The sequence below is a fragment of the Spermophilus citellus genome, assembly GCF_964194105.1.
Source record: "Spermophilus citellus genome assembly, chromosome: 16".
NCBI classification, from domain to species: Eukaryota; Metazoa; Chordata; class Mammalia; order Rodentia; family Sciuridae; genus Spermophilus; species Spermophilus citellus.
Genome location: NC_138196.1, coordinates 29,271,195 through 29,290,141, shown reverse-complemented (window position 1 = coordinate 29,290,141; position 18,947 = coordinate 29,271,195). Strand labels below are relative to the sequence as shown.

The 18,947-nt window shown below is 39.0% G+C and overlaps 1 protein-coding gene across 1 annotated transcript in view; it reads left to right on the top strand.

The window, feature by feature from the left end:
* The window catches only part of FUT10 (fucosyltransferase 10), a 90,825-nt gene that overhangs the window by 54,167 nt on the left and 17,711 nt on the right, over positions 1 to 18,947 (top strand). The window contains exon 3 of the mRNA XM_081269193.1: positions 8,042 to 8,877. Coding sequence (XP_081125319.1) covers positions 8,042 to 8,877 — 836 coding nt within the window. The remainder of the gene's footprint in view (positions 1 to 8,041; positions 8,878 to 18,947) is intronic.

Sequence of the window (18,947 nt, the reverse complement as noted above, 5' to 3'; positions counted from 1 at the left end):
AATTTATGAGCTATCGCTGTCTCCTACAATAGTCATATTTTGGAAATTGTTTAACAAGCTTTAATATCTTATGGCCATGGAAATTTTCATTTTCTATGGCTTAAAACTTTTGTAATAAAATCTTTTACGAACAAAAATGTCCTCATCTCTTTTTGACATTGTCAAGAAACAATGGAGAGGATTTGTAATTTGTGATAAAATGTGGGATGTGCTTAAGCCCTGGAGACCTCCTCCACCTGATTATTAATTGTAGCTACCCGGGTCTTAATATTCTGTATATTTTATATCATAGCTCAGAGGAGGAGTTTGTGATACCATACCTGAATGAAGAATGTGTTTTTGTTTTCAAGTAGTTTGATAGTTCCTTTCTTAAAAGGAGTCTAGTTTTCTGATTTTATATTTTTTCATTCTTAAACAGAAAGATTTCATTATTCTATTTCCATGTTCTCACCAGATGGACTAAGAGACATAAACAGAAAGGTGATTCTCTGAGAAGAAAACAGAAACCTGGGATGGTAATAACAAGGGGACAGAATCATAAACAAAACAACAAAACAGAATTTTTAGAAAAAAATCAAAGATCCAGAGAAGAAGAAAAGTTGGACTCATTAGTTGCCATCAGAAGTCTCAAGCTTTTGCAATGGGTCTCTGTATTATACATGTTCTGATAGGAAAACAGAAATAATTCTAGATATTTCAAACAGGAGGTTTTTTTTTTTTTTAATGGGATCTGGTTGAAGGGCTGGTGGAACAAAAGAAGGAAAGAAGGTAGGAGAATGTTAGGCAAATGTAGGGATACAAGAAAACCCTAGCGCTCCTGGGCTAAAGAAGCACAGGGTAAAGGAACTTCTCCAGGTGTGCAGTCTGGCTGGGTCTCAGAGGTCTGTGTTGAAATTCCTTCTCTCTTCCGCCCGCCTCCCAGTCTCCCTACTGTGTTCCCATTGGCAGAACCTAATTACGACTCAGTTGTCCCGGGAGCCCGAGAAATGAAGTTTTCTGGTTCTTGGGCCCCTAAAATACAGAGTATAGCGCAGAAGGGTAGAAATGGAGCTGAGCAACTGAAAAGCTAATGGCTAGTACAGACTCCTGTTAGAAAAAAAGATCAGAGGTCACTTTGTAGTCTTTTGTGAACCTAGGTTTACCTGATAGTGCTATAATCTTAGGCAAAAACCATTGTAATACTAGGCCTAGTGTTTGAAATCCTGAAACAAAGTGTGTTGGAGGACATAGTTATACTTGGGAAGAATTATTCTCCACCACCAGAAAGACGGTCTCTGCTTTAAATTCTTTGCTTTAGTGATGTATTTTTATAAAATCTTGATCTATTGATCCATTTTGGCAGAAGAATTCTTTTTTTTTTCTTTTCTTTTTTTTTTTTTTTTTTGAGTACCAGGAATTGACTCAAAGGTACTTAACCACTGAGCTACATCCCTAACCCCTTTTTTTACATTTCATTTTGAGACAAATTGTTGCTAAGTTGCTTAGGGCCTTGCTAAATTGCTGAGGCTGGCTTTGAATTTGTAATCCTCCTGCCTCACCCTCCCAAGCAGCTGGGATTACAGATGTGTGACACGCTGTGCCCAGTGAGACTTTTTTAAAAAGAGAAAATTCTTTCATGTACATGATGTTTTATCCCTCATAGGAATTTATAATTGTTATATTTCAAGTCATTGAAAAATATGAATTTAAGAAACAAGTTTGACTGCATGTAGTGTTGTTCCAGTATGTAAAGGTTTAAGGGATTACTCAGATCTCTGGGGCATGGTCTCTAAATGGCAACTCCTAAATTATGTTCTGGGGTAATGTGTTGGTGGTAAGAAGAGGTACATTGGCAAGAGTTTATATAGATTTATACTTGCTTTGTTAAAGGATAATTCTGTGCAATTGAGGTATGTTTTCGTTGGGGGAAAACGAAGGAAGAGAGATGCTCAGAGGAGGAGCACCCAGTTTATTCTAAGAGGTCCAAATCATCTTTGGTGATTTGACAAGGGAGAAAAAGAAAACAGAGAAAGGCCACATTTGGGAGAAAGATGACAGGTTTAGTCATGGTAATTATTTACGCTTGTCTATGGAATATACAAGGGGACATTTCTAGTAGCCTTGTAGGTGTCTGATTGAAACTCTAGGTAATTTTCCAAATAAAGGATTTAGTTAAAACAGAGTACTTTAGAATAGAATAAATAAATTTTAGTTCACTGAAAAGAACTAATTTGGGAAAATGCACTAAAAGCAGATCATTGTCCTTGCTGCCCCTTTCTCTGTCCGATCATATTGCATGTAGTTGCTGAGAGATTTTAAAGCAAAATTTGTGCTCATGATTTAAGGAATCACTAATGTACATCAGCCCTGTATAGTTCAGTGCATGAATTACAGCTGTGCTTGGGAAAGATGACTGACAACTAATATGAGACAATGGAACCTATAAACTTGGCCAGGAGTGTCTAGTCCGGCTTCCTTCAGTTGTGCCCCTTCACACAGGACAAGGTGTCCATGAGCCAAAGTTCTATGTCCTCTTGTAGACAGACAGCCTATACCCCATCCTCAGGAGAGGATATCACATGCAAACACCAGGACCCCAAAATTCCCTTCTGCAAAGACCTGGAGTCTACTTCCAGAACTTGCAGGGGCCTTTTGCCTAGTTTATTCTCTCAAGAGAAAACTGGGCTGCTAGTATACACCCTGGGGCCTGATGGTTGGCCAAGGGTGACAGCAAAGGTGTGGACTATAAGAGAAAAGTTTTGCACCAGATACTTGTTAAAAACAGAAATTGTATTTGTGCTACTGCAGTAGGGGAGAGAAACTTCAATATAACTCTGAATACAACAGAGACAGTTGTGAATTTATGGTCAAGCAGCAGAGTGAGGGAGGCGAGGAGTGTATGGTAAATGGCTAAAGGCAGGCCAAGGGCTTAGACATGCTGTATAGGGAATGAGGACCTTGATCAGATATCAAAGGTGGAGATTCTTTGCTAAAGCTGAGCTCAGCAGGCCAAGGTCAAAGAGGCTTCAGAGGAGTCTGACTATACTCGGGTCAAGGAGGGAGTCTTGCTGGGATGGAACTTGGACTTGGAGGTTGGAGTATCCATATTTCTACGCAGAGACTCACCCCTCATAGTGTGGGCCACGGCTTGGGTGCAAGGAGAAGGAGGCCAGGCATCATCATATTCTGGCTTAGAACTCTGAGAGGTCTGAGAGCTTTAGATTTGTATCTGGTTTTCTAGCTGTAGGTTCCTTTGAGGAACTTGAAAGACAGTTGACAGCAGGGATGGGACAGAGGTTATCTGTGGGAATTCTTTCAACAGAGGAGAAACCTCAGAGGCTACATACTCATGAAGTTCCTCAGGCATCTGGACAGTGAGGGGAGTTTGAATTGTAGTGACCCTGAGTGAAAGGAAGAGAAGATTCGAGGGATCAGGTCAAGGTGAGTCAGCAAGGAAGAACCCTTTCCCTTTTCATCTCTTCACTTCAAGCCAAGCCCCAAAGACAACCATCATCTTTGGCAAAAATGTTGTAAAATTTTTATGTTATTACTGCCCTATAGTTATACATATATATTAGTGGGGTTCATTTTGACATATTCATAAATGCATATAACATAATTTTCTCCACTTTAATCCCCAGCCCTTTCCCTTTCCCTTCCTCCTTCCCTCCAGTTAAAAAAATAAAAACAGAAGGAAGATCATTAGAGGAGAGGTAGGAGATCAGAGGGATGCTAATTTTTAATGTATGTTATGCACAATTATTCATTGTGGGCTGCAGCTTTACACACATTCACACTCACATGTACACATAATACTTTCACCATGAAGGTGTATGTGCAGTGGTGGAAGGATAAAACAAATATTTTATTTTTAGCAGCTTGTTAGATTGATTTATGGCTTTTAAGTATTTAGGCATATTTTACACAGGACTCTATTTATATTCTTGCTTCAGGCTCTGCATATGTTAGGAAGGGGGCTGCAAATTTATTGACTGGCCTGTAGCACAGACTCCATAAGGGGGCTAAAGAAATTTCCACGCCCAGAAGTAGAACCTACCTGTCTAATGAACAAGTGAAATTGAGGGAGGGTTGAATGATATAGAATTGATTAAGGGGAAGGCAAGAGGACTCTCAGAGAGAAACAAAGGGAGAAGAGGGAGGAACATGGGCTTAGAAATTAGTGTGAGAGCTCTTTGAATCAAGTGGCCTGTCAAAATCCTTCCGAGTTGGCTGGAGCCAGGAAATCTGCAGAAGTCTAGTAATAGGAACTATCTTTTTTTTTTTTTTTTTTTTTTTTACCAATATCATTCTTTCAGATTTTTAGTTAACACTTAGAACCTTGCAGAAAATAAATAATTCGATGGAGTTGTGTGGATAAGTCAAGAAAATTCATGCTGAAGACTTTAAAAATAGCAGTGAACTCTGCAATTGCTAGATAATACACAAGGCCGCCCTTTTCTCTGCATTACTTTTTCTCAAAAGTTTTCTTATTGGAATTTTTGATGGGACCACACTTTATAGGATGTATGACTGTAAAACTTTATGATGAGGATTCTTTTCTAAAATAAATTACTGTGAGGACAGTTTATGAGACCACTTCTCTGTTCCATGTTAAGACATGCCATCTTCTAGAACAGAATGTGATTTCCACATTTTTAGTATGCTAAAAGCTGGTGGTGGGTATTTTGGGGGCATACTTGAGAGTGCCAGAGTCAGTCATTCATTCACAGAATGAATATCACAGCAGGACCACTGACCCCTGGGGTCCTTTGCTATTGGCCAGTCTGAAATTTTGGCCCCACCTGGGATTTGTAGCACTGGATAAGTGATTCACACTCTGTTAATAAGTGGGGTGAATCATATGTGTTGCCTTCTGTTTTTCCCAGTCTGTGTGGGGATAATGAAAGAATCAAGCGTGCCCCTACAGAAGGAGAGGGGCACATAAACACATCCTGTAATGTATGTTACTCCTCTGCTTATTGCTATTTTAAATTCAGCCTTCATAGTCAGCAATCTGGCATCATTTCCTAGCCTTAATTTCATTCCATTTGTATTCTAAGTTGTAATTCCCTTTCCAGTGCACTTTAGTGCTTAAGTTCTATTTGTCAGCTGTTGTTTAAAGGAACAAATAAATTTGTCAGTATTCAATAAACACAGAATAACCCAGAAAAATAAAAGTCTAAATCTAAAGTTTTTAAATGTTAAGAGGCAGCAAAGATGACTGTCTAAACTAGTGATCCAGTTACATGTAACTTAGTCATATTTTCTGGATTTACATAGGTGGGTGGCTTTCCATTTCTTTAAACACCTGAGTTCCAATTCTTGTTATAGTTGGTATTCCTCTGGAGGTAAGGAGATTTGAATGACTTAGTTGTTTCCTGAGCCGCATCTAACACCTTTTAGAAATTGCCCAACATTGACACTCATTTTGTAGGCCAGTGCAGTAAGTTAGGTTTGTTGTGGTTATAATTTTGGTATCAAGAGATAAGTTTACAGTGCAAAATGACATATCTTCCCCCAGAAAATTTTAGTTTGAAACAATCTGACACAAACCCATTTTCAATGTGATAGTATATGTGCAATGGGCAGGGGGTAGATTGTTTTGTGTGTGTTATCTCAGGGAATGATCTTTAAAAATAAAAACCTGGAAAATATTCCTGGAAAGATAGACCCCTTTAACTATTAAAGAGACATCCCCCACTATTGAAGATATCACCAACTTGCAAACTCAACAGGATTCAGAGTTGAGTTGACTATGAGATGGGTATGAGAACTTCACACTTTAATTTTTAAGGTGTGTTGCTTCTTAATACGTGTATATAAATATTTCCTGCTTAGATTCTGCAGTATGTTTTGCTACTCTAGATTGCATGTGGGGGGACCCCATTCTCTTCTCTCCTTTCTTCCAATGTCAAGATTCTAATAGCTGCTTGGCTAGAGGCATAATGGACCTATAAACCTGCAGTTACCATGAGTGACAGCCTCATTATAACTGTGCAGCTTTCAAGTCCCATAAGTCCCATCACCTGCACAACCTGAGAAGACCTACACAGTGCCCACAAAAGAGTCTTGACATGGCCATTTTTAGTTCCTGCACTTTGCTGATGTAGATGGAACAGAGATGGAACTCAGGCCAGCTCCATTTTCTCTGAAGCACTGGAGTATGGATTGTCTCTCTGCTTCCCTGCTCAGAGAATAGGAGAATAGGATAGACAGCAGAATACATCAGACACTAGAATGGCAATATGTAAATCAATGGAAGTGTAACTGATGTGATACAGCAATCTGTATACGGGGTAAAAATGGGAGTTCATAACCCACTTGAATCAAACTGTGAAATATGATATATTAAGAACTATGTAATGTTTTGAACGACCAACAATAAAAAAAAAAAAAAAACCTGTGACTGATTCGCCTGCTTAATGCTGGATCTGTTTTAATTGTATCCCCTTTAGCCTCTAAGCTTATAGCTTTAATTCCTGCCTCTGATTCCTATGAATTGCACTTTGTACTTTCTCTGCTGGTAAATGACCTTGGTTTCTGTTGTGCTGTAGGTGGAAACTTTATGTTCTAACTCAATTTTATGGGTTCCGGTTCCCATCATTGACCACTGACCAGCCTAGACCCTTTCTGAGCAGCAGCTACTTCAGTGCAATGAATTGCGTTTTGTCTCAAATTCTCTTTCATGTCTTCCTGTTTCTCTGCCCTAATGATTATTAACTTTTGCCAGCTATCCAATTCTGTATGCCATTACATTTTCGAGGTGTGGATGAGTATTCTTTTTGATGCTGAAAGTCAAATATAGCAAATGCCAAATAAACACATATATACCCATGTTTACATGTCACTCATTACTGATGACAGAGGCATTTTTAAAAGCAATTTCCCAGAGATCAGTGCGCTTCCTCTGCCATAATCTTATCTAACCTTTAATTTTTTAAAAGCCTTTCTTGATAATTGATTTCTTATTGGATGTGTTTTTGTCACCAAAGAGTTTATATTTATTTGAGGCAGTGTGCACTGACCGGCATTAAATAAATGATTTTTGTGAGTTTTACCAGAGAATTTTTTTTCTGCTGTATTTATTTATTTGCTGATCTTCCCCTCCTACCCTCCACTGCAGGTGCTGGAAGACAGATTTTTTTTTTTTCCATTTCCTTACATTTATTTTTAAAATTTCAAATCAGAACCCACAAAATCATGTGTCAGGATCATTCAGAAATTCCACATTACCTATTGTGATAATGTCTTAATTCTTCCTCCTTAGTCATAGAAATAAGTTCTTCCTGAGTGGATCTCCGCCCACACAGTCAGGAAACAATTGCTTCCCACATCCATCACTTCTGCCTCCACATTATCATGTTTCAAAGGTTTTCCAATTAATCCTGTGGAAGCTAGAATCATTCCTAATTATAATCCTGTTAGGCCTCTTTATTTCTTGATGTGCTTGTTAATTCATGTCCACCCGCAACAGTCTGTAACATAGTGCTATTATCAGCTCTTTTGTCTTTAAAAGCCTCTGTCTACCATTTTGACTAAGATTGATTTAACTGCACTTTGTTGAAATCGATCATTTTGGATTAAAAAAAATCTATCCTGTATATTTCTTCTGGCTACTTTTGCATGATTTCACTGCCTCCCCCACCCCTACACCCACCCCAATTAATCAATCAGCCATTCTGGTTGCTTTTTCCTTTTAGGCTCCCTTTCTCTTGCTTTTTCTTTTTAAAGAACTGTCTATCTTGATCGCCTTCTTTCTTCTGCCCTCCCATGGACAACACCGCTCCAATGGAAACCCAATTGGAGGAGGCAGTGGAATAAATTCTCCTTTAGCATCTGGCCAGACATTACTCTCAGAATGAGTAGGATATTCCTTCAACTTGACAATCCTGTCCTTACGCAGTTTTGGGGGTGAGGTTCTTGATGATTGACTGCCAGGCACTTTACAGTGACAGTGTAACATACTCCTTATTTATAGCCTCAGACTCTGAATTCTCCTCTTAACCATAGATACCAAGATTCTTTGGGGCATACTAGTTAACATTTTCTTTTCTTTTCCTAGGTACTGACTTTAACATAGAGAGCTTACCTCTGCCTCGGAAAGCCCATCACGACTGGGCCCTTTTTCATGAAGAGTCCCCGAAAAACAATTATAAGCTCTTTCATAAACCAGTTATCACCTTGTTCAATTACACTGCCACCTTCAGCCGGCATTCCCACTTGCCACTGACTACCCAATACCTGGAGGGTGTGGAAGTCCTCAAGTCACTCCGATACCTGGTTCCTTTGCAGTCCAAAAACAACCTAAGGAAACGACTTGCTCCACTGGTGTACGTACAGTCAGACTGTGACCCACCGTCAGACAGGGACAGCTATGTTCGTGAGCTGATGACCTACATTGAGGTCGATTCCTATGGTGAGTGTCTACGAAACAAAGATCTCCCTCAGCAGCTGAAAAATCCAGCCTCCATGGATGCCGATGGCTTTTATAGGATTATTGCACAGTATAAGTTTATCCTTGCTTTTGAGAATGCAGTTTGTGATGACTACATCACCGAGAAGTTCTGGAGACCACTGAAACTGGGGGTTGTCCCTGTCTATTATGGATCCCCCAGCATTGCAGACTGGCTTCCAAGTAACAGAAGTGCTATTCTTGTATCAGAATTTTCTCACCCCAGAGAACTGGCGAGTTACATCAGACAACTGGATTACGATGACAGATTGTATGAGGCCTACGTAGAATGGAAGCTGAAGGGTGAGATCTCTAATCAGCGGCTTCTGGCCACTCTCAGTGAACGGAAGTGGGGAGTGCAAGACATAAATCAGGACAATTACATCGATGCATTTGAGTGTATGGTGTGCAGCAAAGTGTGGGATAACATTAGGCTACAGGAAAAGGTAAGTGCATCAAGATCTGGCAAAGGGGTGCTAGGCTGGTCATTTCTAGGATCTCTGTCATTTCTCAATGTGCTGCCCTTCTTTCTGTGGCTGCTGCCCATCACTATTCTTCATTCCTAGCAGGAGGCTGAGATCTTCAAAAAGATCTTCATTAATATCTTTGGGACTGGTATGAAGTTTACAAGTCATGTCCTTAGAAACCAAACTCAAATGAAGCAAAACAAAATGAAACAAAAACAAACAAGTCATGTCTTTTTTCCTGAAGTCCTTCAATTTTCTTCTGGAAGTCCCCTGTACTGCAGATGCAGGGGCATCCAGAAGGAGGGAAGAAGCCTTAAAAAAAATGGCAAGTACAGTGTCACACACCTGTAATCCCAGTGACTTGGGAAGTGAGGCAGGAGAATTACAAGTTTGAGGCCAGCCTCAGCAACTTAGAGAGACCTTTTCTCATACTAAAAAAGAGGTGAGGATTTAGCTCAGTGGTAAAGTATCCCTGGGTTTAATTCCAGTGCAAAAATGAAAAAATAAGTTCTGCATATCAGCCACATATTGATCCTTTTACCTTTTCATTGATACTATGACGAAGGAGTATGGTGATTTCTGCCAGACCCTTTAATTCACGGCCCCCATTCTGCCATCCTGAAACTCATTTTCATTTCCTGAACTCAGTTACCCACTACCAACAACCCCATTCTTGATTTTTTTTTTTCTTTTGGGCACACATATATGCTTCTTAACACAGATTGAGTATCTTTTATCTGAAGTGCTTGGGACCAGAAGTATTTCAGATTTTGGAGTTTTTCAGGTTTTAAAATGTTTACATAGACTTTACCTGTTGAACATCTTTAATCTAAAAATCCAAAATCTGAATACTCCAAAATATGAAAAGTTGTGAACATTGTGTTGGTGTAAAAAAAAAAAACAACTTTAGATTTGGAGTATTTCAGATTTTAGATTTTTGGGTTAGGGATGCTTAACCCGTATGTAGAGAGACTATTCAAATAGTGATGGAGATAATTCTTGAAAGACTTTGTTTTTTTAAAATTATTGTAAAGTTCTTAGTAATGTATTTAAGTTTCTAGATTTCTCTTGCCATTTGTTTACTTATTTACAATGTGAATGGTTATATATAACTGTATTTGTTAAAATGAAGTTTATTGAAAGAAACAGAAGGATGAGATTTAACTTCTCATGAAACTTCAGAGAAATGAGATGGCTCACACATACCAGTTGCTCATCATCCATCATCCCCTTGCCTGACTCCCATCTATACATAATGTCTTATCTAAATTCTCTGAAGGCAAACAATTTTTGTTAAATATTTAAATGTTTATTTTGACCGTCATATTAATTTCAAGTGAGACAAAACCTAAACAGTATGTAAGATTATTTTTCTGTATTGTGTGTATACTATACAGGGCTTTTCACATACTAAATCTGTGTATTGTTTTTTTTTTTTTTTTTGTGTGTGTGTGTGATAAAACACACATTCTTTTGTCTAGTCTTATAAAATACATTTTAACTCATAAAATAATTTATTTTATGTTATGTATCTTGGTCAGTAACAGGAACTAAGAATTACATCATTCTTAGAATGTATCCTGCTTTCTGATGATTTCCTTTATGTGTAATTTATAGGGTTACAGCACAGGAAAAAATAAGATACACCACACACACACACACACACACACACACACACAGAGCTACATAAATACACCATAGTAGTCACACATTAATTGTCCCATGCTATACCAATTATGTAATTCTCAAAATATATAAAGTCAGAAAATGAAATTTCGGAAGGTGAAGATTTGCTTAGACTATCTTGTGGATTACATTGACAGAAAACTACAAGAACTGTGCAAATCCTGACTGCTTCCCTACCTCACAGAAGCCCTCTAGGAATGATTATTGGGCACCAGGAGAGGGGATATGATGATACTGGTAAATAAAAAGTTATAGGAGATTACATACATTCGTGTCTTTCTAACAGAAAAACAGCTGATTGTGGTATTTCAGATTGCCCAAGGTGACACAATTGAATATCCTTTGCTTTGGACTTACTGAGGATGAACAGAAGAGATAGCTCTTATTCCAGAGAGGTGGTCAGCAAAGGTGCTTAGAAGCCTTTGCTTGCATTTCAGTGAATTAGTTACAGTCCTAAAAAGCAATTATCCTCATTAGTGAAAAGCAGAACAAGCTTGCCATTAAAGTACATTAAAGGATACTAGACGAGTTGTTTTCCTTTGCATTTATTTTATAATTTTTGTTATAGCCTACATGTGGCATGACTCAAACTACTTAAGTGTAAGTTTCTTCATTTTTTTTTTGTCTTTCAGCCAAAGAAGAGCTAAAAGACAGTTTGATTTCCTTTCTTGATGATTTTTATCTTGCAGTAGATAATAGTTTGAATTGTTATGTTTGGAGGTAGAAAGTACTGTTACAATATCATATGCATTTCCCATTCCTCTACTTTGCTTCTCCTCTTCTTTACCTCTCAATATACAGAATCTTGTAGTATAACAAACCTTGTGGTGTAAAACAACATATGTCATCTCAGTTTCTGTGGATCAGGTCATGGCATAGCTGGTTCTGTACAAGGCTCCAATCCAGGTGTCATTCAGGGATGTATTCTCATCTGGGTATTTGTTTCTGAACTTGTGCCTTTTAGCAAATTCAGTTTCTTTTTTTTCTTTTTAAAGTTTAAAAATTTTTTCTTTTTTCTGGCACTGGGGATTGAACTCAAGGGCACTTGACCACTGTGCCATATCCCCAGCCCTATTTTGTATTTTATTTAGAGACGGGGTCTCACTGGGATGCTTAGCACCTCAAAGTTGCTGAGGCTAGCTTTGAACTCACGGTTCTCCTGTCTCAGCCTCCCAAGCCACTGGGATTACAGGTATGTGCCATTGCACCTGGCAGCAGATTCAGTTCCTTGAGACTTAGTTTGAGACCTTGGTTTCTTGCTGATAGAAAGTTGGAGGCTGCTCTCAGCTCCTAGAGGCCACCCACAGTTCCTTGCCATGTGAGCTTCTGCAACATGGCTGCTTATTCCTCAAAGCCAGCAAGGAAGCCAGAGACTCCAGAAAGACCAGTGTACTCTCATGTACATAATCATATATTTGTAATAACATTACCTTTGCTACATTTTATAGAGTAGAAGCAAGTAAGAAGGAATCACTTAAGATGCTATATGTTGCGTGTTCATATCTACCCCAAATTCATATATTGAGACCCTGACCCTCAAAATGTGATTTCATTTGTAGGTGGGGCCTTCAGGAAATAATTAGAGCATAAATGTGGAGCCCTCATGAGTGGGTCTCTTGCCTTGAAGGATAAAGCAATGATATACAGATGTCCATCTGTGAACCAACAGGAAGGCCCATCCTGCCGCAGTCTGGCTGGGCACAAAATCACGAGCCACTCAAACAGGAACAAACTTTATTTTGAAACTCCCGCCAATGCCCTGTATGCTCCCGGGAAATATGCCGACACACACACACACACACACACACACACACACACACACGTGCGCGCGTGCGTTCTCCCAGGCCACATTCCAACAGGAAAAACCTCCTCCGGAATTCCCTCCTACCGCACTTCCCCAACCAATGGGAACTCTTCAGGAGTCCCGTAGCAGGCCTAGGTGGACAGCAGGGGTCTAATATCCATATGAATGCAGATCTTAACATAATCATATCATCTCAATGGCTAGCTGGCGTCACCTTTCAACCAAAAATGCCATGCATCATTACTACTTGGCTATGGCTCTTAGCACCATCCTAGACAACAAAATTTCTGGTGCCTTGGTCTTTTGCTTCCCAGCCACCCAGTTTTGTTACAGCAGCTAAATAGAGTAAGAGCTAAGAATAGGGGATTACACAGGTGTTAATACTGGGACACAGGGATCATGGGGGACCATACTCAATTTCTGAAGTAAGGAGATACCAACATTTACTTATTTGTTTACCTGTTGGTAGACATTTGAGTTGTTTTCAGTTTTTTGCTGTATAAATAAAAGTGCTATGAACATTTTTGCAAAGTCTGTTGTACAAGCCTGAATGTTTAAGACATATGTTTTCAGTTCTCTTCTGTAAATATCTAGGACTATAATGGCTAGGCTGTATGGTAGATGTATATTTAACATTTCAAGAAACTACCAGGAAAGTAATATATATATAGTTTTTATTTTTAGAGACTCTGTTTCTAGAGGCACACTGATAAAAAGTGTCAGTCCTTCTCTCTTCTCTCGTGTCAGTCATTCTTCCCATACTGAAGTTGTAAAGTGTCCTCTTGGGCTCTCAGTGTCCTTTGGGTTGGTTCTCAGTCTTACGTACGTAGTAAATCCATCCTAACTTTTCCAGCTCCTGAGTTTTCTTACCATCTTCCTGATATTATGCCGAGCAAGCTTTGCCATTTCTGTCTCATTTACAGTACACCCTCATCATGTCCCAGTTTCAAGGAGACATTCAACAAATCATTAGGACCAGCTTCAGGTCCTACTTCTTGCCAGAGTATTGTATTTCATATCATAAGTGTGTCTCTCTAGGACCATAAAGTTTTTCCTATTTATCCTCATATTTCTCTCACTCTGATCCAAATGCCTCAAAATATACCCTCATATGCTTCCCCAGTTCTTGGCAGTGTGTTCTAGCCAGAGCTTCCAGGGGCTTTTTGGGTTGATGAGTTATTTCTCCTGAGAGCAGGCCCTGCATTTTTCACTCATGTGCAAAGTGAAAGGTGATATCCTTATTGGTTTTAGTGGTTATTTACCACCAGTAGTGGGGCTTTTATTGTCATCAGTTGAATAATACCTTTTAAGGCCACTCCTAGCCTGGGTTCCACAAAAGACAGAAGGGAGAAATGAATTACAGTAGATGGGGTAGAGAGAGAAGATGGGAGGGGAGGGGAGGGGGGATAGTAGGGGATAGGAAAGGTAGCAGAATACAACAATTACTAATAGGGCATTATGTAAAATTGTGGATGTGTAACCGACGTGATTCTGCAATCTGCATTTAGGGTAAAATTGGGGGTTCATAACCCACTTCAATCTAATGTACGAAATATGATATGTCAAGAGCTTTGTAATGTTGTGAACAACCAATAAAAAAAAAAAGAAAAAAAAAGACAGAAGGGAAGCAGTGGTATACGTGCTGTGACTACATTTTGAAGTATAATCCTGTAGAAATGGAGAGAGGAAGAGGTGAGTGAAGCAGTGAAGGAGGAGAGGCAAATATAAGGATGTGACTGAGCAGAGTGCTTTTAAATGGGACGAATGGTTAATTTTTTCAACCCTTCCAATGAAAAGCATATAGAGCATCTCAGGATCAGGGTAAGGGAGGGGGGTGAATTTATCCATTGACTCTAATCTTCTGTAAGTAAAAATTTTTCCAACTGGACTTAAATCCCACTTACTTTTGGCTTGCACATGGGTGATAAGTTGCTGAGAAGAGTTTATAGTGACATCCGCAGTTAAATCTTAGGGCAGGAAAGGAGTCACATGGAAGAAGCTGAGGTGTGCAATTGTCCAGGGCCATGAATAGCCAAAACTGTTCTGGCTGAGATGGTTCAGGCACCTAAGAGGTGTCTGCTAGAGTAGAGTGCCCTCACCTTCAACTATGCCCACTCTCCCTAAACCTAACAACCCACCATACAAGATTCTTTGAAAGAGACACCTGACTTGCTGGGGTAGGGGAGCATCAGTTTCTCGTTTGTGCAGAGTGATCTGTGACTTCTGTTGCATCTTGACAAAACAAATACCTTTTCTGTTTTAGCCCCTGCTTTTTACTCACTTCCAGAGTTTTCTTATGTCATCAAATTCTAGAATGTCTTGGGCCCATTGTAGTGTTCAGAGTTGCTTTTCTGCTTCTTGGAACTTAGAACTTTCTCCAGTCAACTAAGTCATTGTCACCCACCTATTGACTTTGCCATTTCCAAAATTTTGTTACTGTTTCTCCACCATTTTGTCTTTCCTTGTGAGATTATGTCATATTAGAAAACTTCTTAGTCTCATTATTAAAATGTATGTTTAGTCAATCAAAAAAAAATTTTTGTTAAATCTGGAAGTCTCCACTCATTTACTGAATAGACTATTGAGAAACATTTTCATTGAGGATATGCTCTGTTTCTGACATTATTTGGGTAGACAATAAAATACATGGTCCCTGTCATAGATAGGACTTACAATTTAGACAGATATTATTAAATAGCCATAGAAATGATCTTTGATGGTAGGGAAAGGTTCTCTGATGGGTGATCTGAACACTTCTTTCTGGTAAAGATTCTACAAGAATCTACCAAAGGACCATCCTCATCACTGTCAGCCGGTTGTTAGTTGTTAGTCCTATGGGCCCAGTGCTCCGACTCTGCAGTAACAGCGATTCTGTTAACTCCTGACCAAAGATGATGAACCCTAGAAACAAAAGATGCATTTAGTTGTATTCTCATTTTAAAGCTTTTAGCATCATGTGTCCCTAGTACTAAATCACCACCAGGAGTAACAACCTTAAGTGGACACTTGCCAGGAGAGAATGAGCTTCTTTACATTTTCTTTTCTTTGAGCATACTTTTATCCAATATCTACTCACAGAGTAAAAATTTATGCTTATATCACAGATGCCATTAAAAGTCATCCAATAAACTCCTTGGGTCAAAACTTTTCTTCTTAAGTATTAATGTTTTAAGTAGATGGGATGATTTTGTGAAGTTAGAAGGATAAATGAGGTATGAAATGGGGAGGATTTCTAGGAAAAGTGGATTTAGTGTGACATGACTCTAAAAGATGGATAATTTAGAGGTTTCCTATTTATATTTAGACAGAATAAAGCAGAAAATCTCTCTTAGAGTTAACAGAACTTACTTTCTAACTGGAGTTTCCTGAAGTAATTTTTCATTGCTTTTTATTTATTTATTTATTTATTTTATTTTTATTGATTGTTCAAAACATTACAGAGCTCATGATATATCATCTTTCATACATTTGACTCAATTGGGTTTTGAACTCCCATTTTTACCCCAAATACAGATTGCAGAATCACAACTGATACATACTCACATTATTACATAATGGCATATTAGTGACTGTTGTATTCTGCTACCTTTCCTATCCCCTACTATCCCCCCTCCCCTCCCCTCCCCTCCCATCTTCCCTCTCTACCTCCCCTGCTGTTGTTCAATTCTCTCCCCTTTTTCCCCCCCTCCCCCTTGCCCCTCATAACCTCTTATAATTTTGTGTATCATTGAAGGTCTCCTACCATTTCCATATGCTTTCCCTTCTCTCTCCCTTTCTCTCCCCCCATTCGTCTTTGTTTACTGTTAGTCTTTTCCTCATGCTCTTCCTTCCTGTTCTGTTCTTAGTTGCTCTCTTTATATCAAAGAAGACATTTGGCATTTGTTTTTTAGGACTTGGCTAGCTTCACTTAGCATAATCTGCTCTAATGCCATCCATTTCCCTGCAAATTCTATGATTTTGTCATTTCTTAGTGCTGCATAATACTCCATTGTGTATAGATGCCACATTTTTTTTATCCATTCATCTATTGAAGGGCATCTAGGTTGGTTCCACAGTCTAGCTATTGTGAATTGTGCTGCTATAATCATTGATGTGGCCGTATCCCTATAGTGCGCTCTTTTAAGGTCCTCAGGAAATAGTCCGAGAAGGGCGATAGCTGGGTCGAATGGTGGATCCATTCCCAGCTTTCCCAGGAATCTCCATACTGCTTTCCAAATTGGCCTCACCATTTTGCAGTCCCACCAGCAGTGTACAAGTGTACCCTTTTCCCCACATCCCCGCCAACACTTATTGTTGTTTGACTTCATAATGGCTGCCGATCTTTCTGGAGTGAGATGGTATCTTAGGGTGGTTTTGATTTGCATTTCTCTGACCGCTAGAGATGGTGAGCATTTTTTCATGTACTTGTTGATTGATTGTATGTCCTCCTCTGAGAAGTGTCTGTTCAGGTCCTTGGCCCATTTGTTGATTGGGTTGTTTGTTATCTTATTGTTTAATTTTTTGAGTTCTTTGTACATTCTAGATATTAGGGCTCTATCTGAAGTGTGAGGAGTAAAAATTTGTTCCCAGGATGTAGGCTCTCTATTTACCTCTTTTAATGTTTCTCTTGCTGAGAAAAAACTTTTTGTTTAAGTAAGTCCCATTTGTTTATTCTTGTGATTAACTCTTGTGCTATGGGTGTCCTATTAAGGAATTTGGAGCCTGACCCCACTATAGGTAGATCGGAGCCAACTTTTTCTTCTATCAGACACAGAGTCTCTGATTTGATATCTAGCTCCTTGATCCATTTTGAGTTAACTTTTGTGAATGGCGAGAGAAAGGGATTCAATTTCATTTTGTTGCATATGGATTTCCAATTTTCCCAGCACCATTTGTTGAAGATGCTATCCTTCCTCCATTGCATGTTTTTAGCTCCTTTATCATTTTTTATTGGTTGTTCACAACATTACAAAGCTCTTGACATATCATATTTCATACATTAGAATCAAGTGGGTTATGAACTCCCATTTTTACCCCAAATACAGATTGCAGAATCACATCGGTTACACATCACATTTTTACATACTGCCATATTAGTGACTGTTGTATTCTGCTACCTTTCCTATCCTCTACTATCCCCCCTCCCCTCCCCTCCCATCTTCTGTCTCTACCCCATCTACTGTAATTTCCCTCCATGTTTGTTATCCCATTCCCCTCATAACCTCTTATATGTAATTTTGTATAACAATGAGGGTCTCCCTCCATTTCCATGCAATTTCCCTTTTTTTCTCCCTTTCCCTCCCACCTCATGTCTCTGTTTAATGTTAATCTTTTCTTCCTGCTCTTCCTCCCTGTTCTGTTCTTAGTTGCTCTCATTATATCAAAGAAGACATTTGGTATTTGTTTCTTAGGGATTGGCTAGCTTCACTAAGCATAATCTGCTCTAGTGCCATCCATTTCCCTGCAAATTCCGTGATTTTGTCATTTTTTAGTGCTGCGTAATACTCCATGGTGTATAAATGCCACATTTTTTTTTATCCATTCATCTATTGAAGGGCATCTGGGTTGATTCCACAGTCTAGCAATTGTGAATTGTGCTGCTATGAACATCGATGTGGCAGTATCCCTGTAGTGTGCTCTTTTAAGGTCTTCAGGAAATAGTCCGAGAAGGGCAATAGCTGGGTCAAATGGTGGTTCCATTCCCAGCTTTCCCAGGAATCTCCATACTGCTTTCCAAATTGGCCGCACCATTTTGCAGTCCCACCAGCAGTGTACAAGAGTACCCTTTTCCCCACATCCTCGCCAGCACTCATTGTTGTTTGACTTCATTATGGCTGCCAATCTTACTGGGGTGAGGTGGTATCTTAGGGTGGTTTTGATTTGCATTTCCTTTACTGTTTAGCTCCTTTATCAAATATAAGATAGTTGTAACTTTGTGAATTAGTCTCTGTGTCCTCTATTCTGTACCATTGGTCCACCTGCCTGTTTTGGTACCAGTACCATGCTGTTTTTGTTACTATTGCTCTGTAGTATAGTTTGAAATCTGGTATCGCTATACTGCCTGATTCACACTTCCTGCTTAGAATTGCTTTTGCTATTCTGGGTCTTTTGTTTTTCCATATGAATTTCATGATTGCTTTATCTATTTCTAGTTCCCAGCCTTTTACCTTCAGCCTGTGTATGTCTTTTCCTATCATATGAGTCTCCTGAAGGCAGCATATTGTTGGATTTGTTTTTTTGATCCAGGTTACTAGCCTATGTCTCTTGATTGGTGAGTTTAGGCCATTAACATTTAAGGTTACAATTGAGATATGATTTGTACTTCCAGTCATGCTTCTTTATTTATTTATTTTAGTTTGGCTGGTTTTACTTTTTGGTTATTTTCCTCCCCCTTTATTGAGATACCTCCTGCTGTTAGTTTGGGGCACTATTTTTCAATTCCTCTTCTTGTAGTATTTTGCTCAAAATGCTTTGCAGAGCTGGTTTTCTTGCTGTGAATTCTTTTAGCTTTTGTTTATCGTGAAAGATTTTAATTTCATTGTCAAATCTGAAGCTTAATTTTGCTGGATACAGTATTCTT